At 37.4% G+C, this 24,442-nt stretch overlaps 1 protein-coding gene across 1 annotated transcript; it reads right to left on the reverse strand.

The window, feature by feature from the left end:
* Positions 1 to 4,925: 4,925 nt before the first annotated feature.
* Positions 4,926 to 16,246, reverse strand: LOC148129147 (vomeronasal type-2 receptor 26-like). Its single transcript, XM_087946156.1, has 6 exons — positions 16,158 to 16,246; positions 15,152 to 15,443; positions 13,850 to 14,713; positions 9,681 to 9,908; positions 7,042 to 7,168; positions 4,926 to 5,824 (listed from the first exon to the last, which is right to left on the reverse strand). Exons 1-6 carry the CDS (start codon positions 16,244 to 16,246, stop codon positions 4,926 to 4,928), a joined length of 2,499 nt encoding a protein of 832 aa, XP_087802282.1.
* Positions 16,247 to 24,442: the final 8,196 nt, after the last annotated feature.

Genomic DNA, 24,442 nt, shown 5'->3' on the forward strand with positions numbered 1-24,442 from the left:
TCTTTCCTTCTCTTTCTTCCATTCCGGAGCTGTCCCAACCTTTCAGCATCTTCAATGGCCACTTTCCCCAACAGCAAAATTGGAAAGCTTTTCCTTGATCAACCAGGGATTTTGTGATATCCCTGGGATTGGCAGGATGCAGTCTCCTTGCTCACCATCTCTTCGGGATGGTTTAGATCCAAATGGACCATCCAGCTGCCGGGATATCAGCATCAGTCCTGGGCCCCTGAAATCCTTTTTCCTACCGTCGCGACGTCAGCTCCACCCTCTGTTCTAACCTTTTCTGAATCTGTTGCCAATATTTCCTTGCGTGATCTCCAAGGTCCCTCTCACACTTACTGTTTTTAAGCTAGGTTTCACCTAATCTGTTTTTGTACTTTTGGGTTTTTTTGTCTCTGGGTGTAAAAATTCTCCATATTAAACTTCATTTTGTTGGATAGGGCCAATTGTTCAAGTCTGCCAAGATCTTTTTGGATTCTGAACTTGTTTTCTGGGGTTTTGGCTATTCCTGCCAGCTTACTATCATCTGCAAATCTGATGAGTTCCCCTTCTATTCCCTCATCTAAGACATTTATGATGATATTGAAGAGTACTGGGACTAAGAAAGAACCTTGTGGTACCCCAGTGCTTACTACACTCCACATCATTCTTTGTCAAATAAGATTGGTTTGGCATGATCTGTTTTTAACAAACCCGTGCTGGCTACTAGTTGATGGGTTTTTATTTTTTTCAGAGAAAGTAATTTGGTGATCATATACATTCTCTTAAACAAATAAGTAAAACTTCTTCCACGTATGTCATAAGGTTTATTCAACAGTGTTTATTAAATTTCAGTTTATAAAACTGGTAAAGTATGTGGGACATCATGCCACCAATCATGAAAACCGAAGAAACATCACTTGCAGAGTAACTAGTTTCTATCTGAATTAGAGTTACACTTTCATACCAAAGCTAGAAGAAATGACCTTGGAGAGATAAGCAAAGTGCAGACCAGAGTTGCAAAGCTGCAATGAAAAAATCTCCACTGACCTCTCTCCCATTGTCCCTGTAGCTGACACAAGAATTATATTAGCTTTCTTGGCTGCTGCTGCACACAGATGCATGTTGAAGTGATTGTCCACTAACATTAAACTGTAAGGTCCCTCATACAGTTCCTGTTTCTAAGCTAGGTTTCACTTAATCTGTACTTGTACTTTTGGGATTTTTTTTGTCTCTGGGTGTAAAATTTCTCCAAATTAAATTTCATTGTGTTGGATAGGGCCAATTGTTCAAGTCTGCCAAGATTTTTTGGATTCTGGACTTGTTTTCTGGAGTGTTCGCTAGCTGTTCCTGCCAGCTTAGTGTCATCTGCAAATTTGATGAGTTCCCCTTCTATTCCCTCATCTAAGTCATTTATGATGATATTGAAGAGTACTGTACCCCAGTGCTTACTACCCTCCATATCATTCTTTGTCAAAGAATGAAATAAGTTTGGTTTAGCATGATCTGTTTTTAACAAACCCGTGCTGGCTATTACTTATAATTTTATTATAACTAGTATTTTATTAACTTCCAGATGTTCACGGATCTGTTTATTACATTATATTTTCCAGTATCTTCCCAGGTGTATTAGTTAAGCTGATTGGTCTGTGGTTTCCTGTGTCTGTCCCCCTCCCCCCTTTCTTTTTTTCTTTTTGGAGATGGGAGTCACATCAGCTTTTTTCCAATCCTCTGGTAGTTCCCCAGTGCTCCAAGATTTTTTAAAGATATGATACAATGGTTCTGAATAATATCTACCAGCTCCCTCAGAACTCTTGGATATAATCCATCAGGTCCAGGTAATTTATATTCATCAAAGTCAGATAGGTGTTTGCTTACCATTTTCTTGCTTATTTTAATTTTTATTTCTTTTACAGTTATGTTTTTAGAAGGTTGGGCTATAGCTTTTTTTTTGAGTGAAGACTGATGCAAAGAATGAGTTAAGCAGCTCTGCTTTGTTTCTATTGCCTGCAACTTCCTTGCCATCTTCTCTTTTTAGTGGACTGGTTTATTATCTTTGACTTTTGTTGCAAATCTTTGTTCATCCTGAGCTTTTGCTTTCTTGACTTCATCTTTGCAGATTTGGGCTATCTGCTGATATTCTGCCATATGTGTCTCTCTTTCCATTTTTTGTACTTATCCTTTTTGTCTTTCAGTTTTTCAGATAGATCTTTATGCAACGATGCTGTTTTTCATATTTTTCTTTTTTAGTTGTATTGTGTTGGACTAGGCTTTTATGATCATATTTTTCAATGTTTCCAATGCTTCTTGAGTTGTTTTCTTCTTTAGATTATTTATCCATGAAAATTTTGCCTAAGCTCTCTCTGAGCTTGCTAAAATCAGCTCTTTTAAAGTTTAAGATACCGGTTGGATTGTATTCTATTGCTTGTATTTGCACTATATTGAAGTCTAGTCTGGTGGTGTCACTCTCACCCAAGGTTCCAGCAACTTCAACTCCCTCTATCACTTCTTTCTCTATTAGTAAAAATTAGATTCAGTATGGTTTTTCCTCTAGTTCTCTAATCTACCTCTTGAATGATAAAGTGGTTAGCTAAGATGTTTGGAATCTGTTCAAGCTTCCACTTGTTGCAGAGTTTGTCTCCCAGCCAGGGTAGTTTTTGCTTCAAATTACATTCTATATGTCATGAAGATTGCCCCACCCCCACCTCAATTTTAGTTTAAAGCCCTTTGGATAAGATGAGCCAGACATTTTCTGAATTTTCTGTATTGTTTCCAGTTATTGCGAAGTGCAATCCATCCCTTTTCAGTAGCCCTTCATCTCGGCAATGCAGACCATGGTCTATGAAGCCAAAGTTCTGTTGACGACACTAGTTTTAAGCCAGTGGTTCATTTTTAAAATCCATTGCTCTCTCATTGGATGCTGGCCTTTTGTTGGAAGTATAGATGTAAATACCACTTGTACTCCTAATTCTTTAACATTCTTCCCTAGCTGTTTGTAATCTCTTGTTATAATCTTGAGATTCATGGTTGTGTCATTGGACCCCATGTGTAGGAGAAGAAAGGGGTAGTAATCCGTGTTAAATTCCTTTATTGGAATGGGCTAAGGTAGATAGTAGGGGCTTTACTCTTGGTTGGTTGGTTTTTTTCTTCTAAGAGTGATATGTTTCCATTGGTTTTGCTCTTTAGATATGTACGTAAACTGTTTTTTGTTTTTTTTTAATGGAAGCTGTTTTTCCCTTATGTTTTCAATTTTGGTGTATCGGTTATCTTCTTTATATTCATATATGGGGTCATCTTTTTTAAGAAGCTTTTTGCTCCCTATTGTGCTTTATTTTGGGGTAGTCTCCTTGTTTAGGTTGGGATTTCTCAATTTGTTCATTGAGTTTCAGAGTGGCTAGAGTTGCCTTTACTTTTTCTTCTAGTAATTCAAGTAGTTTACATTTGATACATACATAGTTCTGGCCTTCTGTGAATACATGCTGAAACATATGGTACACTTTGCAAATCACTAGAGTTTCAGTCTCTATTTCCACATTTTCTTCTTTGTTTGCTAAAAAAACAGAAAATCCTAAAATTGTCAATATTTTTTGTGTCCCGAACTGTCATCTTACAATAGTTTTTGAGTTCTTGACCTTTTGTTCTCTGTCTTGAAAAATTCATTACTATCTTCCCTATTTTGTCTCTTTTTTCTTTTTTTAAATATTTTTTTACTTTTAAAATAAGCAAACTGTTTTATAAATCTTTATATGAAAAAAGAAATTTTAAATTTTTTAAAAATGAAATTTTTTAAATAAAAACAAAAAAAAAATTTTAAAATTGAAAAAAATGAAAAAAAAAGAATATTAAATTAAAACTGATATTTAACCGTTGAAAAAAAGATTAAAATTAGTATGAGGAAGTTAAAAATTGAAAGAAGAAATTTAAAAAATGAAAAGTATTTTTTCTTAAGAAAGGGAATTCAGGAATTTTAAAAATCTAAAAAATTACTGGACTTTTTGACCCTTTATGAATTAATAGGTACTTTTTTTTATTTGAAGTCTCAGGCTATTTTCTAGAGTATATTGCTCTTAGCCATATACTACCTGAACTTGAAAGTTTATCCTTTTTCTTCATGTTCAGAAGTGTTTTGTACTTATCCTTATTTTCCTGCTTTCTTGCCCTTTGGTTGACTGTTCACTGCCATGGTTTTTAGATAAGAGGTGCTGATGAGGGCACTCTTCTTTGCTGGTCCACCATGCTGCTATCAGCTGCTGCAGTGGGTGCCGCTGATCAGTTAGCCCTCTCCACTGCTCTCAGCCTTTGCTTGTCCACTGCATTGCTCTTAGTGCTGCTCAGGGTGCTTCACTCCTCCACCACATAGCTCTGCACTGCTGCTGCTCAAGGTCTGTCATGCTGCACACAGTTGCTGGTCTACTGTCACTACTGCTCAGTTGCCTCTGTTTGTACCACACTGGCTCAACTGACATGTCAGTCTGGGCCACTGGGCTGCCTCTCCACTGGGTCACCTCTCAATTGGGCCAACACTCAGTTGGGCCACCTCTCACCTCTTTGTACAAGGAGTACAAGTTCTTTTTTTAACCCTTCCTGATGTTTCCCTCTTGATATAGTTTGTAATCAGAGAGAGGTATATACATTTTTCTGATTTGAGCTGAATTTCAGCAGATTTTCTTTAAAAATGCCAGACTTCTTATTGTAAACTGATTCAAATTACTGTTTGTTATGATCATGGGTCACCATACACTTTGAATAAAGCATGAGACAGAAAGAAAAATGCATTTATTTTCATTTCACTACATTTCCCATATTATTCATATATGATAACAGATTGCTCCAGAAATAGATGTATGGGTAGAGTTAAACTTATATAAGATTTATATAAGTTTCCTATAGAAGGCAGTCTTTCTTTTTTCAACCCTTCTGCTGAAATAGAATGACCACATCGGGTACTAATTCCTCTTTGTGATTTGCTCCCTGTGGTTGAGGTCAGGCCTAAAAACAATGATGTAGCATTTTGGCAAGAATATGCATCCCAGTAAAGCAGCACTGGAAACCAAGATGGAGAAGACCTCCACAGCTACCATGGCTTTTCCTTTTGTGCTCAGATAGGCAGGAAAGAAGGAGATCCACACACTACAAAAGGCCAACATGCTGAAGGTGATGAACTTGGCTTCATTAAATATGTCTGGTAATTTACGGGCAAGGAAAGCCATAATAAAGCTGGCAATGTCCAAGATACCCATGTAGCCCAAGACACAGTAGAAGAAGAAAGCTGAACCCTCATTGCACTGTAAAATTATTTCTTGGAGCTCTGAGTACATGTCCAATTCAGGGAATGGGGGAGATGTCGACAACCAAAAAATACAAAGGAACACTTGGAAGAAAGAGCAGGAAAGAATAGTAGAGACAGCCAATCTATTCCCCACCCATCTCCTCATTTGAGATCCTGGTTTAGTGGCCATGAAGGCAACAACCACGGTGATGGTTTTGGCCAGTACACTAGAAATGGCCACTGAGAAAGTGATGCCAAACATCGATTGTCGGAGAAGACAAGTCACTTTGCCAGGCTGGCTTAGAAAGAGCAAAGAGGAAAGAAAACAGAGCATAAGAGAGACAAGGAGGGTGTAGGTAATGGAGCGGTTGTTGGCTTTGACAATGGGAGTATTCCTGTACTTAATAAATGTTGCAAGTACCCATGATGTCAAGAAGAAAAAACCAAGCGCTGCTGAGGTTAAACCAATTCCTACGGTTTCTTCAAAAGTTAGAAAAACCAGCAGTTTCAGGATACATCCTTTCTTTTCTTTATTTGGATAATGATCTTCTGAACATTCAAAACAATCTTCCATATCTTGAAAGAAAATCAAGGATATTTGTTCATCTTGGCATTCCATATTATTGAGGGGTGCTAGGTCATTTTATTACCCTAGCTAGTTAATATCATCTGTTCTAGTAAGGAGTGCTGTATGCTCTCAGTTTATAGTCCGGTGTCTTGCCTGTCTGTGTGGGTGGGGTAAGTCTTAGAGATTGGGCTCTTGATGGATGGCTCTTTGGCAGCTTTTGACTGGGGTGTTGTTTACTTGATTGTTGGTCTGATTAACCTTGGAGTTAATCTATGCTAATCTGGTTGCTAATTACCGGTGGAGAGCTGTTAGAGTCTTTTTGCTCTCTTTTGGGCTGGTTGATTGTCTCTTTTGCACAGTATATAAATGTTGTTCATGTCTATGTGTCTACTAGTGGTCAATTTGTCAGAGGGCCAAGCTTTTAGAAATTCCCTATGGTTTTTGGACTTGGCTTGGTATAGCATGATCACATTTTCTCAATTGAAACTATGGTTAAGTCTGTCTATATGTTGTGAAATGGAAGAGTTTTCATCATGTCTTCTGACTGCTAGTTAATGTTCAGGGATGCATTCTGCCAATTTTCTGCCTGTTCATCCTACATAGTGGTTGTTGCAATCCTTACATTTATGATGTAGGTGACTACTGTTTTTTCTTCTAGGACTGCTGGGTCCTTTAATTTGCTTAGGATGTTTTGAAGGGTTGCAGTTGGATTCTGTGCCTTACTGATTCCATGCTATTGTAGAGTTTGTTGGTAGCTTTTGAGACATTCTTTATGTATGGCATTGTAATTATTTTTAGGGTTTGTGTTGATTGTGTTATAGATGGTTGAGTTATCAGGGACATTTTGATAAAGTTGTGTGTGTGTATATCTTGTTGGAATGTGTTGTATATATGCTCTATTTCCTTTTTTTGCTCTTCTGGGTTGATGCAGTTCTTTTGGGCTCGTATAAATAAAGTCTTTTCACTGGATACTCACACAACTACCAGCGAACAGCACTCTTTACTAGCACTGATGATGTTACCTAGTTAGGGTAATGAAACATTTGCAAGAAAGGAAGCAAGCTCCGAGAACACCGATGACTCCTCATTTCAAACTTGAGCTCCAAATATTCTCCTTTCTTGCTATTCCATTTTATTGAAAATCACATTATTAAGTTTACGCATCCAAGTAGTTTATTAAAGTTTGCTTAAGTCTAATGAAAAATGGTAGAATTCCTAACCCTACCATTTTGATTAGAAATCTTCCCTTCTGGGCATGGAACGCAGTCATAGCAGCAGAACTGATCCCCCTCAATTCTTTTCTTCCAGGATCCAGGGAAACAAGGGTCATTGCAACGCGAAAGTGGAGGAATCTGGTGATAAGCATAGAAAGTTTTGAAACTGGAGATATTTAACAGAGTTTGCATTTTTTAGCATTTAAGGGGGGATATTTTTTTTATTTGCCAAAGGGTAGATAAAAATGTAGGAATTTTTTGAAAAGTAGAAATTAGAATGATGTACAAAATTGTGTGTTTGAAGGACAGGGTGAGAAAATAATAACACTTGGTGACAATCTCTCCTGTGATTTAAAATAGAAATACAAACCAAATATGCAAAAAAAAAAATTGTATTGCATCGTGTTTCTCAGAAAATAAGGCTCAGCCTTATTTTTTTTAGACCCCTGAAAAAACGGATAGGCAGTCTTTCCAAGGGGTGTCTTAATTTCCCCACCTGCATGCTCCCTTGCTTCTTTAGTGGCTGTAAGGAGTGCCCCACCCACACCCTTACTTGTCTACCTGTAACTTGTGGGGAAAGGTTAGGTTCACTAAGATACACTTCTTTTTCTTTTTTAATATTTTATTAATTTTCCAAAGTTTAACAACATAAAATAAACTATATACATTGTTTTCAACATCAAGACATATTTTACATTTCCTTACATTTTTCAATATATCGTTACTTATTCCATTGCCATTACATCTTACTCTTGTTATAAATCAATATATTTCATTTTACAGTTCAATCTTTTCTATAACACATATACATATTTACATATCTATATAGTCTATTATTTTCTTTATAACCATGCCCTCTGATGGTATCCTTGTGCATACAAAATCCTTGCATCTGTAAGTATATGTAATATAATGTATCTGTCTTTTTAATTGCATTTTTGTGTTATTATACCTAATAAAAGAAATCTGGATTAAATTCAATTTTCTGTTTTATAATTTCCTCTAGGCATTTTCTGATTGTATTCCAGTATTTCTTCACTTCCGGGCATGTCCACCAGATATGAAAATAAGTGCTTTTTTCTTCCCTTCACTTCCAACAATTTAGATTTAAATTAAACATTTTTACCAATCTAGCGGGGGGGGGGAATGCCACCTGTAGAACATTTTATAGAGGTTTGCTATGGATATGGTTAATTTGTAATTTAGTCCCCACATTTTTTCCCAATTTTCCAAATCTACATTGTGACCTACATTTTTCTAAGATACACTTCTATGGTGGCTTTTTTACTTTCCCATTTCGCTTGCTGTGGGAGGGAGGGTTCATTCTCTTCTAGCCTCTGCCTTTTCTCTTTAGCTCACAGTTTCCAGAGTTTATCTAGTCTCCAAATGGCTACAGAGCATGTGGAGAAATGATAGCATTCTTATCTTCCAGACTCTTAGTCAAGTTATATAATCTAACTGCAAATAACCTAACTTCAGATTTGCATCTTCCTGCAAAAGACAGACTTGTAGGGTGTCTCTTCCTCTTCCTTTCTTCCTCTGTTTGTTTCCTTAATTGACCATTTGTCCTTTTGTAAACAGCTCAGATCAAAGTTGTGTGGATTGTCTTGACACATACCAGTCCTTGGAGGGGAAAAAAAGGGGGGGTTTGGATTTGGCATGTAGTTGGTAAGTTACAAAAGTGTTGTTTGGTGGATTTTTAATAAATTGGGATGTTGCTTTGTAAAGCCCCCCACGTGTGTGTGTGTGTTCGGAGACTGGGAACATCTGGAAGCTGTGAGCCAAAGAGAAAAAGCAGAGGAGAAAAGGATAGAGGAGAATGGACATCACCCCAAATTGGGAAAATTAAAAAAATCCACCAGAGAAGCATATCTTAATGAACCTAATCTTTCCCCACAAGTTTCCCCAAAGGCTGCAGAGATAACAGGAGAGGGCAGCCTGGATAAATCACACTCTACAAGCATTGCATTCCCTATTCTCACAGGGAAAATCTCTTCCAATACACCCCCACTTTTCCCTAATTCTGCCAGAAACAATCCCTCAACACACACACACATACACACACACACACACACAGCAGGGGCTGATCATGACAATGTGAAAAGTCCTGAACATGTTCAAAAGTGCTTCCCCCTCCCATTCTCCCTTTCTTTTTCTGGCTATCTTTTGTTGTGTGTGAGAAAGAAAATGTGGGGGGAAGGTGGCAGGGGGCTTTGGATGTGTGATTACTGTGGCAGGGAAAGCAAGGATCAAAAGAAGCGGATTACAGAAGCAAGGACGTGTGATCCTATAGACAGTTGAGTTGTGTGGGATGAGTTGGGCAAGTTTCCTCCTCCCTCCGCCTTACCCCCCACCCATGCCTCCTCACCTCATGTTGTAAATGCCATGCATTCACTTAAATAGGCCCAAATTTTGAGAGCAGGCTTTAATTTAACTGCATGCACACAAAATAATGCTGGCCCTTCATTTTGGGGTGAGCCATATTGTTGGAAAAACACAATAATATCATTAATGAGTGATTAATCATCAACAACATTTGAAAACAATACTCCATTGTTTCTTTAAAATCCCGAATTCAAATTTTGAAAGAGACTAGGTTAGATATGGGATCATAATGGATTAAGGCATAGACAATTCACTAATTCGATACCTGGTTAAAATCTGGATTCCAGACAATCACATTGTCATCAATCCATAATTCCTTCCCTTTTGGAGCCTGTAGATCCAACTTTCCAACTCTAACTCTCTGAAAGGATCTATTAGGAAATGTGACCAAGTTGGTGATATCAAATCCACCTGTTGCTTCTCCTTTCTCATTCAGGAACACTCTCTCCCCAGCTGAATTGTTAAAAGAAATTCCTTGAAGAAATGAATGGAGCTAATTGAAAGGGAAAAGAAGAGAGAGGCAATTGAAAGCAATATAACAGAGAAGAGAACAACATGTTCAAGTTTCATTTTTCATATTCCAATAACTATTATTAAACATGTATGCTTAGAAATTTGATAATCAATATTGAATGGAAATGTTCATGTCCACTCCATTATTTATTTGATATTATATTAAGGAAAGATAGGAATGAACAATGAAAGCACAATGAAAATAAGCTTTTGGACTCATGTAAGGTCATCCAATTTTGTTTTATGTTCACTACTTAAACAACTAATTCAAGAAAGATCATATCTAATCTTTCCTCATTGGTACAAAGCTATTTGAGAGTCTGATTAATTTCTTTTAGCCTGGTTTTAGAATCTGAGATTTAAACATTCCTTGATAGATAAATGAGAAGCAGAGATTATTGTAAACATAGAGTGGTTTCAAACTATGCATGCTACATCTAAGAAGGACCACCACTTCATTACTCTAAATCTAGGGACAGAAAGCTCAGCTTGTCACCCATGAAGACATCATGAGCCACACAAATTTCTTGGAGAATTGATTATTTTTTGGATAAGACAAAGAAAAATAATGTAAATTATCATTTTAGCTAACTATTATTGTGCAATGATTTATTAAATGAATGAATTCTTCATTGGCCACCTGAGTTTAGACACACAAGGAATTTGTCTTGGTGCATATACACTCAGTGTACATAAAAAGAAAATATACATTTGTCAAGAATCATAAGGTACAGCACTTAATGATAGTCATAGGGTACAAATAAGCAATTAAATCATACTAGGAAACAGTCAATATAAATCTTAAGGATACAAGCAACAAAGTTACAGTCATGCAGACACAAGTGGGAGGGGATAGGGGATAGGAAATATGAGAAGATTAATAGTAGCAGTATGCAGACTTAGTAAATAGTTGGACAGTGTTGAATAAATTATTTGTTTAGCAAACTGATGGCATTCGGGAAAAAACTGTTTTTGTGTCTAGTTGTTCTGTGTGCAGTGCTCTATAGCATTGTTTTGAGGGTAGGCATTGAAACAGTTTATGTCCAAGGTGTGAGGGGTCTGTAGATATTTTCACAGCCCTCTTTTTGACTCGTTCAGTATACAGGTCCTCGATTGAAGGCAGGTGGGTAGTAATAAAGAAGAGGAAAACCTTCTATGCATCAATTCCACCCATGCTTTCCTCAATTTTGTAAACAACAAACAACAAACAACAAACTCAAGGTCCATCCCACCCCTGAAAGGACCTAATGGTAAAGACTGCAACGACGACACATTAAAGCCAACCTCTTTAACACATTCTTTGGCTCAGTATTTGTAAACAGCAGTGGATCATGCTCAGTGTTTCCTAGTCGAACCACAGACAACTACAATGATCTAATACATATCCATTTTACAGTAGACAATGTTGAAAAAGCACTACGCAATCTAAAACCATCTCTATCTATTGGACCAGACGGAATATGTGCCTACTTCTTAAAAAAGCTATCCACTGCCATAGCCGAAGCATAATCTTCAAAAAATCTTTCAGGACCAGCTCCTTGCCAAAACTATGGTCACAAGCCATGGTCATCCCCATCTTCAAAAAGGGAGACCTCAGCCTAGTTGAAAAATTACAGACCAAACTCTTTATGCTGCATCACCTGTAAAGTCATGGAATCAATTATTAACCAATCCATTATCCTCCACTTAGAGACAAACAACCTACTCTCTAATAAACAATTTGGTTTCAGGAAAAAGCTATTCTGCAATCTGCAACTCTTACACTGCAAAAACATATGAACTACACAACTCTATCAGGGCAAAGCAATAGATGCAATGTACATAGACTTCTGTAAAGCCTTTGATTCAGTGGTATACAACAAACTACTACTAAAATTAAAATCTTATGGTATCTCTAGACACCTGCATAACTAGATAGAAGTATTCCTGTCAAACAGATAACAAATGGTCAATATTGGGAGCGTCCTATCAAACTCTGTACCTGTCAACAGTGGTGTCCCCCAAGACAGTGTTCTAGGACCAACTTTTTTCATACTCTACATAAATGACCTCTGTGATCATATCAAGAGCAACTGTGTTCTCTTCACTGATGAAGTAAAGCTATTCAACACCACAGACAATACTGCCACCCTTCAAAAAGACTTTGACTATGTATCAGAATGTTCAAACAAATTGCAACTTCAAATCTTAACAAATAAATGCTCTGTCTGACATATTGGCAAAAAAAAAAAATCAGAAAATAAAATACAGGCTGAATAGTCAAGACCTTGTTGATGATCCAAACTCTGTCAAGGATCTTGGAGTAGTCATCTGTAATGATCTAAGTGCTAGAGCCCACTGTAACTACATAGCCAAAAAGGCATTAAGAGTTGCTAACTTAATCTTACGTAGCTTTTTCTCTGGTAATATTACACTACTAACTAGAGCATACAAAACATTTGCTTGACCAATACTCAAATACAGCTCATCAGTCTGGAACCCACATTACGTATCTGATATTAACACAGTTGAGAAAGTCCAGAAATATTTCACAAGAAGAGTTCTCTACTCCTCTACTCATTGCAGAATGCCACAAGTCTTGAAATTCTATACATAGAAAACCTAGAACTATGCCACCTTCGGTCTGATCTAAGTATAGTATTAAAATCATACATTGCAATATCCTACCTGTCAATGAATACTTCAGCTTCAACCATAACAATACAAGAGCAAACATTAGATACAAACTCAAGGTTAATTGCGCAAAACTTGATTGCAGGAAATATGACTTCAGCAACAGAATGGTCAATGTCTGGAATACTCTACCTGACTCTGTGGTTTCTTCCCCAAACCCCAAAAACTTTAACCTTAGAATTTGTACTATTGATCTCAGCCCTTTCCTAAGAGGTCTGTAAGGGATGTGCATAAGCGTACCAACGTGCCTACCGTCCCTGTCCTATTGTTTCTTTTATTTTTCTTATATGTATCCATGTATTCATAACTTTGTTTTTACTTATACCTATTATCTTGTAAGCAATTGACAAACCAAATAAAATAAAATAAATAATTGTTTTTTCTGCAGTCCTAATTATCCTCTGAAGTCTGTGTCTGTCTTGTTGGGTTGCAGAACCAAACCAGACAGTTATAGAGGTACAGATGACAGACTCAATAATTTGTCTGTAGAACTATATCAGCAGCTCCTTGGGAAGTTTATGCTTTCTGAATTGGCACAGAAAGAACATTCTTTGTTGTGCTTTTTTTGATGACGTTTTTGAAGTTAGGTGTCTTGAGATATGTTATAAACTAGAAATTGGACAAACCTAGAAATTGATACTGTGTTGTCTAGTATTGTAAGAGATGGTAATATGAGAGGGTATCTTCTAAAGTCTACCACCATTTCTATGGTTTCAAGTATGTTCAGTTCCAGATTGTTCTGGTTGCACCACAAGGCTAGTTGTTCAACCACTCATCTCTATGCAGATAGATCATTGTATCAACTCTTACCTGCACCTAAACCATTATTTTTATAACAGTTTCTGGATGATCAGAATTTCAGAATACCTGAATGACAAAACAAAAATGCAGACTAGTTTTTCTATTTCTATTTTATGCAACACAACATAAATGAGTTGGACGGGACATAGGAGGTCTTATAGTATACCAGCCTGTTCAAAAAGAAGACCCTACAACAATTTAGACAAATGACTCTCCCATCACTTCATAAAAATCTCCAGTTATGTAGCATCCAGGATTTCTGAAGGCAAGTTTTTGAATTAATTCATTGTTCTATCAAGAAATTCTTCCGCATTTCTATGTTTTTCTCATACATAAGTGGATTCTACATGCAGAAAATATTAAGACTTTCCAGAATGGGTTCAAAACATAATTCTACATCAAACTGCTCAATGAAATTAAAATAGGTATCAAATGCAAAGGGAATACCTGCCAAGCCTGCAGATTTGGAAGATCAGTTTTTTTATCCATCCTAGTTTTCATCCTATTGAACCCCGACATGTGTAAAGCCTGCAAAGCATGAGCCACAGCATGAACAGCATTGTAGACACTGTAGCTTTGGCCAGTCATTTCCATTTCAAATATAGGTGCAAGAAGATCCTCCAACTTCATCTCCCCGGTGCACTGCCTACTCTGCATTTTTTTTAATTCAGCTTTTGGAAATGAACAATCAAATGACTGTTCCCAAACATTCTGCCGAAAGCCATCTCTGAAGTCTGAAAGAGGATTTATGGTCTGAAGAAATTCCCTGAAACCTGCAACTGCTGTTGAATGAACAGTGAAGGAAATAGCCCCATGGAACATCTTCAGATCCGAACTGATTTGAACGCCTGATAGTACAAAATCAATCTGCGCAGTCATGACCCACACCTTTCTTAATAATGCAGTTTCCTTGCTTTCAGGGTCTACCAGAAATGTAACAAATCTTAGCCATAGAATTGTCCAGATTCCTCCATAAACAAGAAACACGATGGCTTTGCTATTCATCAAATTAATGGAAATAATGGAGATTATTTGATAATATTTTGCAAATCTTTCCAAGTGGATTTGTTGAGGAAGCCTTTCTATAAACTCCAAACAGATTCCATTCTGTAAAAGTAAGGGCTGCATTTTCTGTAAGAAATTTTCTCCATTATTATTATCAACAGAAAATATCCCAATCCATGTCCACCTGAAATGATGAAGCAGTTGGATAATCCCAATGTACTGATGGCCCTCTTTGGGGACCAGGAAATAAAGTGACGAGAGCTTTCTGGTCTGAAATTCCTCTTGGGCTAATGAGCCATATGTCAGCTAAAAGATTATACAATAGTATTCTATTGAGTCTTTAGATTAAATTTAATTTTCCCATCTTGTTTTCATATAAAATACATCCAAGGAACATTTTTCCTCTAGAATTCTTTTAAGAATATAGTAATACATTTCTTGGACTGGAAGACCTCCGAGGTCCCTTTCCACTCTTTTATTCTGAGAATGTTCCCATTGCATGAACATATTTTAAACACATGTACTAGATTAATTGTTTCAATAGAAGCCATTCAAATCTTCCCTCTGGTATGGTTATTCACTTCCTGTAACTGGCATTGTCATTTCAGAAAGTAAGGCCAAGTAGTGGATCTTAAGCTATGCAGAACACTTTGACAGAAACTAAGCATAATTTTTGATGCCCATTAATTATTCCATAACAACCATAAGATTAAGAATTTTCTGCTCAACCCCTTCAGAACTTACTTGTGGAATCTTGAAGAATCCTATAATTTCAGCTATAAGAGATGATGTGACAAAATCCAGTCCCCCAATGATAGCCACGAGAGTCTTCTGGTGATCACATTTGTAGTTAGGTACAAATTCTTGGGATTTAAAAAGTAGGTCCAGAGTAGTGCGATAGGTCATCCTTGAATCATAGTAGCTGTCATAGATGTGGAATCCCAGAGTGATGTTAGGTAAGATCTGGGAGTCCTCATTGATCTTCTTCACAGCAAAGGCCAAGGCAAGGATGTGCTGGTAAAATTTGATTATTACACTGAAAATGATTTAAATACACCAGTTGAAAAAGGAAAAATTCTCATGCATTGGCATCATTTCTATATGAAATAACAAACATTTCTTCCTCTAATGAAGGTAGGAAAGGAATAAGTTTTCTAAAATATGGAATAATTTTTAAACTGTTCATTGTGCTTTTCTACATTATTTACATGATTTGTAACAAATATCTGCTTCAAGAAGTAAAAATAACATTGTTTGCATGAAACTCCATTTAGTTTGTAACTTTCCCCCCAAAATATAGATTATGAACAATTCCAGGATGTAATAGCCATTTATTGTATATGTGTTTTCTTCAGAGTGATAATACATTTTTTTTTTTTAAAAAATTACCTTAATCTTTCTCAATGTTCTTCACAAGATATTTTGCACCAAAGTTTTATACATTGTATGACAAACTCCTTACCATAAATTAAAGGGAAAAGGTAAGTAAAAGCATTTGAAAGATAAACTTAGATTAGATATAAAACCTACATTTATAATGAGAACCTTTTACTCTCATAAGCAATTTTTGAGAAACTTATTAAGATTAGAAAAAGAAAAAAGAATCCTTACTTTGATACATCATAAGATGTTATATATGGATGTTCCTTAAAAATAATTTCATAAAGGTTATAATATGTGTGGGACACTATTCCACCAATGATGAGGCCCCCAGGCTGGTACCACTCATGTGGAACAAGAAAAGCATCACTTGCTGGGCAGCTCAGAGTCACTATTTTCTTCATCAAGAACATCAGGAGGAACAACATTTTCACTCTTGAAAATGTCTCCTCCTTTCATGCTATCCTCCAGTAAAGGTTGTATTATTCCAATAGTGACTAATTAAAGGTTTATACCTGAGAATGCAACTAATCAGAAAATCCACCATTGGGTGTTTGAAGATCCATGTGATATGTAATTCCAAATTGTCGTACTAGGGCTTTCCTGTTTTGATGAAAATAATCATGACTATCCCCAGGTGAAATTGGAGAAGGGGAGAGGAGGCCATAATTTTACAAGTCCTTCTGCTAGGAATTGATGATGAGCTACAAATAAAAGTTTTTCTCGCTTTTTCAGCAGTGTCTGAAGCTGTAAAAAAAGTTTCATTAGAGAGGGAGGGGTAACAGGAGAAATATATGCATATATGAGCAAACCATCTGAGTAACATACATACATTTAAAGATTGTTGTGAAAAAAGAGACAACGCCAATAGGAAAGCAGCTAATTCAGCTTGTTGTGCTGATGATTGTGAAGTAGTTAAGCGTTTATGCCATTGAGCATTTTCATACCATGTACATGCTCCAATATTTTTTGAACCATCAGTAAAGACAGTTAAGCCTTCCTTCAATGGCTGTTGGATAAAAGGTGATTGTAAAACAAAAGGAACTGTTTTCAACACCTGCAGTCGTGAATCAGAGGGAAGGTGGCACGACACTTGGCCACACCAATCTTCCAACGCATCCTGCAGTGTTGTGGAAGTCTGAAAAAGAGGTTCCCATTGAGTGATCTTTTTTTTTTGGAAAAATACTTTATTAGTTTTACCTTTAAAAGAACAACACAACTACAAATTATGTACAACAAAAAGAAAAATAGGCCTTGGCATAGACCAAGAGGGAGAGAGAGGAAAGCCTAAGAGGGGAAAGGGAAGAGTAAGGGAGGGGAAGGATAAAGTAGGGAAAACAGTTAAAATAAAACCATATTTTGTGACTGTCTGTAAGATCCTTTCTTCTTCAAAAATATCATCGGCGGTGCTTTTCTTTATCTCTGCTTCGGAGGCCCTTGGCCATAATTTTCCTAGAGATGATCTATCTTTGGTTTAGCCAATTATACAAAGGATTCCAATTGTTGTAATATGATGAGGATTCTTTATTTTTTAGTGCTTGGGTTAGTTTGTCCATTTCGGCGCATTGTAAAATTTTCTGAATAACCATATGTTCAGAGGAATGGAAGATAATTTCCAGCACTGGGCAAATGCCAGTCTGGCTGCGGTTAAGATATGAATTACAATATACTTCGATTTTTTGGGTATTTGTTTATCGAAAATTCCTAGAAGGAAGGACTCTGGTTTGTACTCTATTTGTTCCTTGGTTATTTCCTCTAGCCAGCGCCTAATTTTTTGCCAGTACTTCTGGGTTTCCTTGCACGACCACCACAAATGGAAGAAGGTACCTTCTATGTGTGGTAATATAATCTATTGATCATTTTATCATTTTCTGTAAGGCCTTTGAAATACTAGCAATAGGTCTAGGGATATAGACATTCTTGGTGGGGGTAGGAGTACCTTTGCTCATGAGTGTCTCATCCTGTTTTGATCTGCAAGTTTAGAAGGAACAGGAAAATAGGTAAAAGTTCAAGATACACAGTTGTGCTTTCTCATGGGACTTTCCAAACTTTCCCATGAGACTTTCCGTGGCTGTATGATCTCATCCTAGCAAGGTAACATCTGGGACTTTCCAAGATTGTATGTTCTCATGCTGGTGAAGTAATCTCCTGTAGAGGTCATTGTTTCTGAATATACATACTGTATTTTTGCTTGTGTTTTTTCTCAATAAATACTGCTACCTGAGTTCACTCAGGGCTGGCATTTCTCAGACATTTCCCTGTGTCTCATTTCGAATGTCAGTCCACCATAAATGGTGACCCCGATGTGATAGCTTGGAAGGCTATACGTTTCCCGCATCCTATACTCATCGTCGCGACGTCGACTGGGCCCTCATCTTCTTCGCTGGACGAAGATAGATTCTTTTCGTGAGTATGGGGGGAGATCTCTCGAAGGCTCAGAAAGAGCACATCAGGGAATTGAGAGGGATCATTGGGAATAGTTTTGGGTTTGGAATTGGCAGTAGGGGTTGTGCTGTAGGAAAGAAAGAAATTGAGGACTTACTACAGTATGTTTGGAAAAATATTAAGTCATATCCGGAGGGAGGTAGTATTAAAGTAGAGTCCTGGAAAAAGATAGGGAAATTTTTGCACGAGGAACCTCGTGCCCCTTCTTCAATTTTGTTAACCTGGAGGGTGATTATGGATGCGTTAGCTACTTATGAACAACCGCTCCTAGCACCCCCTGAAGAAGGTTTGCCGCTTTACCATGCGGTACGTTTGTTGCCGCCGACGGCACCTCCAGATAAATCTGGGGGACTGTCCGGCGCTAGAAATACTTTGTCAGAGGATAAGAGTTTACCTTTAAGGGTTCAGGTGGATGCAGTTACTGCAGCTATTCAAGAAGCAAAGAATAGAGGGGAACTATCAGGAGATGATTTGGTGGAGTTTGGAGTAGAAGTTCAACTTAATCCAGTAGAAATTGTCATGGACGCTGCGTTGAATCCGCAGCGGGAGTGGGAAGCCTTTACCTCTTAGGGTTTTGAGGGAAGTTAAGCAAGCAGCAAAGGAATATGGTGTTAGATCGCCATATACTCAGGCATTGTTAGAAGCAGTTGGTTATGGAAATAAAATGATTCCGGCTGACTGGAAAGCTCTGTTGAATATGATTTTAACTCCAGCTCAATATTTGGTGTTAGATCAGAAATGGAGACAGCTGGCAGTCCAGAGGGGAACAGCAAATGTTACCCCAGATCAGCTTTACGGAGCTGGTAATTTTACAACAGTGGAACAACAGAGAGATGGTATGCCTGATGAGGGGTTCGTTCTTCTCCCACAATTAATTTTTCAAGCCGTAGGGGCTCTCCCTGATGGCGAAGGTGGTGAGAAGACCTTTACTAACATCAAACAAGGGAACAATGAACCCTATGAAAATTTCATTAGCAGATTGAAATTGGCTATTGAAAGACAAATTGATAATCAATTCGCCCAGAAAGAGTTGCTTTTAAAGTTAGCAGTAGAACAAGCTAACACAGATTGCAGAAAGATTTTAAATCCACTTGTAGCAAGTGGAGAGCGAGAAATCGCGGATTTGATTAATGCATGTAGGAAGGTTGGGAGTCAGTCTTTTAACATGGAAACTTTAGCTTTGGCTTTACAAGCAGGACATGCTCAAAAGGGGAATTGTTTCAATTGTGGGAAGCCTGGACATTTTAAAGCGCAATGTCGGGCTCCTGGAGGAGGTCAAAGTCAGCAGAATAAGAGATCAATGGGACAGGGTGTTCGTTCTAAATCAGTGTGCCCAAAATGTAAGAAAGGATACCATTGGGCATATCAGATGCTCCTACAGTTTTTACTGATGGAGGGAAAGTTTTTGGTGCTTGTGTTTGGAAAGATAAATCTGGAATTTGGCATACAAAAGTGACTTCAGAGCAGAAGTCTGCCCAGCAGGCAGAACTTGCTGCTGTAGTTTTGGCTTTTCAAAATTTTCACAATCAGGATTTTAATTTAATAGTGGATTCATTGTATGTGTATAATTTGTTACCCTTTGTAGCAGGTTCTTATTTGTCTCCTGGAATATCACCTGATATTTTAAGATTGCTTTTGCTGTTACAAGGATGTTTGGAGCAGCGTGTGAATGTGTGTTTTGTTGCTCACATTCGTAGTCATAGTAATTTGCCTGGAATTTTATCACAAGGTAATGCCAAAGCTGACAGTGCTGTAACTTCAGTCCTCACTGTCCAGCCATGGGACAGTCATAGTTATTTTCATCAAAACGCTAAAGCATTGGCACAGCAATTCAAACTTACTACTGCAGAAGCTGCTGCCATAATTCAACAATGTCCAACTTGTTCAAAACAGGGCACGACTATCCCTATGGGAGTTAACCCCAGAGGGTTGAAACCTTCAATGATTTGGCAAATGGATGTTACTCAATATCAGTCATTTGCACCCTGGAAGTATATACATGTGACTGTGGATACTTACTCAGGATTTTTAATGGCTACCCCTCAAAGAGGTGAGATGGTTAAACATGTCATCAATCATTGCATTAAGACTTTTTCAGTTGCTGGTACACCTAAAACTTTAAAAACTGATAATGGTGCAGCTTATCGGAGCACCGTTTTTGATCAGTTTTGCAAACAATGGTCCGTGGAACATAAATTTGGGATTCCATACAATTCTACTGGGCAAGCTATTGTAGAACATCATAATGCCACGCTCAAGACCATGCTGACTAAATTAAATAAAAAAGGAGGGAAGCTCCTGGGGCTTCCGGCGATTCAAGATCAATTAAATCTAGCTTTATATACTTTAAATTTTTTAAATTTGTCTGGTAACCCCCTGCAGCGCGGCCAGCAGGCATTTTTCTTCTCCTTCTACAGATGCGGTGAGACCTCGGGTGTTGGTGCGGTTCCTTCCGGATCCGGCATGGGTTCCTGCTGAGCTGATAATGTGGGGACGTGGTTATGCAGCAGTTGAACATCTTGGTCAAATTCGTTGGGTTCCTGGTCGGTGTGTTCGACCTGATCATTCGCAGGCACCCGTGAAGGAAGTTTCGGAGGAGCAAGATGGTGCATCTGTGGTTCCTGATTCTCTTGATGCTGATGGCTCGGACGCGGCGCTGTGAAGACTGGGAAAAGATGACTGCTTACCTGAGATTACCAACTTGTATGCAGCAGGTTTCTTTGGGGAACCGGACTAAATTAATCTGCAAACAGCGGTATCCTTTGGTTTTTCCAGCATATTGGTCCTGGCATAAGGATCAAGACATTCTTTACTCGGGACCTGATAAGGATATTATATCTTCAGCCTGTGCAACAACTCTGATCCTGTTTAATGTTTCTGTTTCAGACTATGGACAATATCAGTGTCAATTGGAGTTGCCTAAGTTACATTATACAGACTCTCTTGCTATGAACTATAGGGATATTCATATTTTAAATAATTTTACTGTTGCTATGTTTAATGATACTATAAAGAATATTAAGATGATTAATGTAGAAATGTCTGAAATTCGTAAAGTTACTTTGCAAAATCGATATGCTTTAGATATTATGTTAGCTGCTCAAGGAGGAGTTTGTGCTTTAATTCATTCGCATTGCTGTGTTTTTATACATAATTATGAGCCAAACATTACAAAGACTGCTCAGGACATGGAAGATCATATTGCTCAGCATCAATCTGGAGCCGATGGGTTTAATGCATCATTCTGGGACAGTCTGTGGTCCTGGCTTCCTGATGGATCATGGTTTCGCTCCTTATTGCAAGGGGTTGTTATTATTATTGCTATATGTATCTTATTATGTTGTTTTATTCAATGTATTCCTAATCTATTACAAATGTGTACCTCAGTCTTCCAGCGTGTGGGATCAGGTCATGAGGGAACTGTGTACTATGCCACTAAAACACCCCCTATCTTTGAATAAATAAAAAAGGAGGGAATGTGGTAATATAATCTATTGATCATTTTATCATTTTCTGTAAGGCCTTTGAAATACTAGCAATAGGTCTAGGGATATAGACATTCTTGGTGGGGGTAGGAGTACCTTTGCTCATGAGTGTCTCATCCTGTTTTGATCTGCAAGTTTAGAATGAACAGGAAAATAGGTAAAAGTTCAAGATACACAGTTGTGCTTTCTCATGGGACTTTCCAAACTTTCCCATGAGACTTTCCGTGGCTGTATGATCTCATCCTAGCAAGGTAACATCTGGGACTTTCCAAGATTGTATGTTCTCATGCTGGTGAAGTAATCTCCTGTAGAGGTCATTGTTTCTGAATATACATACTGTATTTTTGCTTGTGTTTTTTCTCAATAAATACTGCTACCTGAGTTCACTCAGGGCTGGCATTTTCTCAGACATTTCCCTGTGTCTCATTTCGAATGTCAGTCCACCATACTATGCTTTGACATTTCCAACAATTGGGGCTCGTGTTGGGGTGCATCTTCGCCAATCTTGAAGGGGGCAGGTGCCATCTATAAAACATTTTATATGCGTTTTCTTTATAAGCTGCTGATTTCGTGATCTTAATGTTCCTGTTCCAGATCCTTTCCCATTCTGCTAGCGTAATGCTCCGTCCCACGTTTCTGCTCCACGCAATCATATTTCCTTTGACAATTTCTTGTTCTAATTCAGTTTCTAATAAATGTTTGTAAAATTTAGATATATTTTTTTTTGCTCGGTCCTAATAGAATTTTGTCTAAAGTCTGTAATTTATTGTAGATTCCAAATTCCTTAATATCTTGTTTATATCTACTATGAATTTGAAGGTACACCCACTGATCAATTTTAAATCCTCGCTCTTGTAATTCTTGTCGGGTTTCCAATTTTCCTTGTGGGTCTAATAAATTTTCGTACTTAATCATTTTAGTTATATCCAAATTATTAGGGTGTACTATCGCTTCCATTGGAGATAGCCAAATCGGTATTTTTAGATAAAGTTTTTTACATACTTTTTTCCAATTGGTTAATAGAGAGTCCCTGATAAGATGCCTATGGAAATATGATTGCCTGGGTTTCCCAGTTTCCCACAGAAAGGCATGCCATCCTTTCTGCATATCGTGGCCTTCTAATATTAGTGTTCTTTTGTTAGTTAAATTCACCCATTCCTTTATCCATAGTAGGGTGGCTGCCTTGTAATATACTTCCCAGTTTGGCAGGCCTAACCCTCCTCTGCTTTTCAAATCTTGTAGGGCTTTTACATTAATCCTAGCTTTTTTCCCCTGCCAAATAAATTTCAGTGTTATCTTATTTAATTCCATAAAATTTTTTTTATTTAATTTGATTGGAATTGTCTGGAATAGATATAGAAATTTTGGCAGAATATTCATCTTAATCAGAGCAATCCTGCCCAATAAGGAAAGTTGTAATGTACTCCAGGAATCTAAATCTTTCTTGGATTGTTGGAGAAGTTTGTCATAGTTGTTTTCTTTTAATGATTTGCTTTGTGGAGTAAGCCAAATTCCTAAGTATTTATTTTTTTTTGTCACCTGTATTCCCATTATTGTCTCTAGTTCTTTATTCTGGTCTCCTGTTAAATTTTTAGACATTAATTTCGTTTTACCCCTATTAATTTTAAATCCTGCGACTTCTCCAAATCGTTCTAGTTCTTCTAATAAGTTATGTCCTTTTTCTATAGGCTCCTCCAGAAAAAAACCAAATCATCAGCGAAGGCTTGTACTTTGTACTCTTCTGATTTAATCCTCAGTCCTCTAATTCTCGAATTTTGCCTAATATACGTCAAAAGAGATTCTAGGGCGAATATGAAAAGCAGAGGAGAGAGAGGGCAACCCTGTCTAACCCCTTTTTCTATTTTTATCGGATCAGTTTGTTCCCCATTTATTAGAATATTTGCCTGTTGAGTATGGTAAATTGTAGTGACGACGTTTTCGAATCTAGTGCCAAGGTTCATATTGTATATTTTTTGAATTAAAAAATGCCAATTTAAATTGTCGAATGCTTTTTCAGCGTCCAAAAACATAAAAGCAAATTGTTTTTTCCGGATGGGCTTCGTAGTATTCTGAAATGTCTATCACTGTTCTTAGATTATTCTTAATTTGTCGAAATGGGAGAAATCCATTTTGATCTTCATGGATATGTGTGTTTAGAACCTGTTTTAGTCTATTAGCTATTATAGAAGAGAATAGTTTGTAATCTGCATTCAGGAGCGAGATTGGTCTATAATTATTAATAAGTCTATGGTCTAGGTCCTCCTTCGGGATCAGCGAAATTAAGGCTCCCCTCCACGAGTCCGGCATCTTGGCTGCTAGGAGTACCTCATTGAATACTTCCAGCATCAGTGGTCCAATTTGTTCTATGATTGTTTTGTAAAGTTCTACAGGTATCCCGTCCAGTCCTGGCGCTTTATTGTTACTTTGCTTCTCTATTACTGACTTCAGTTCGGACCATGTTATATTTTTGTTTAATAATTCTATCTCTTCCTCTCCAATTGCTTTTTCGTTTGCTTCCTCTAGATATTTCATTATTTTGTCCTCACAAACGTCTTCCTTTTTGTATAATTTCCTGAAGTATTTAAAAGTGATCTCTTTTTTCTTCTCTATCTCCTCTTGCAAATTGCCCCTCTCGTCCATTAATTGGTGTATCAATCTTTTTTCTTTCATTTTCTTAAGTTTGTGGGCTAACCATCTCCCTGGCTTGTTTACCCATTGAGTGATC

Source organism: Notechis scutatus, chromosome Z (genome assembly GCF_049901735.1).
Source record: "Notechis scutatus isolate UNSWTSFEM ecotype Mainland chromosome Z, rNotScu1.2, whole genome shotgun sequence".
Lineage (NCBI taxonomy): Eukaryota > Metazoa > Chordata > Lepidosauria > Squamata > Elapidae > Notechis > Notechis scutatus.

Coding starts and splice junctions, on each gene's coding strand:
- LOC148129147 (XM_087946156.1), bottom strand. CDS start 16,246: ATGAAAGGAGGAGACATTTTCAAGAGTGAAAATGTTGTTCCTCCTGAT. Junction 15,444..16,157: donor GACTCTGAGCTGCCCAGCAA/GTGATGCTTTTC, acceptor AATCATTTTCAG/TGTAATAATCAAATTTTACC. Junction 14,714..15,151: donor GATTCTTCAAGATTCCACAA/GTAAGTTCTGAA, acceptor ATAATCTTTTAG/CTGACATATGGCTCATTAGC.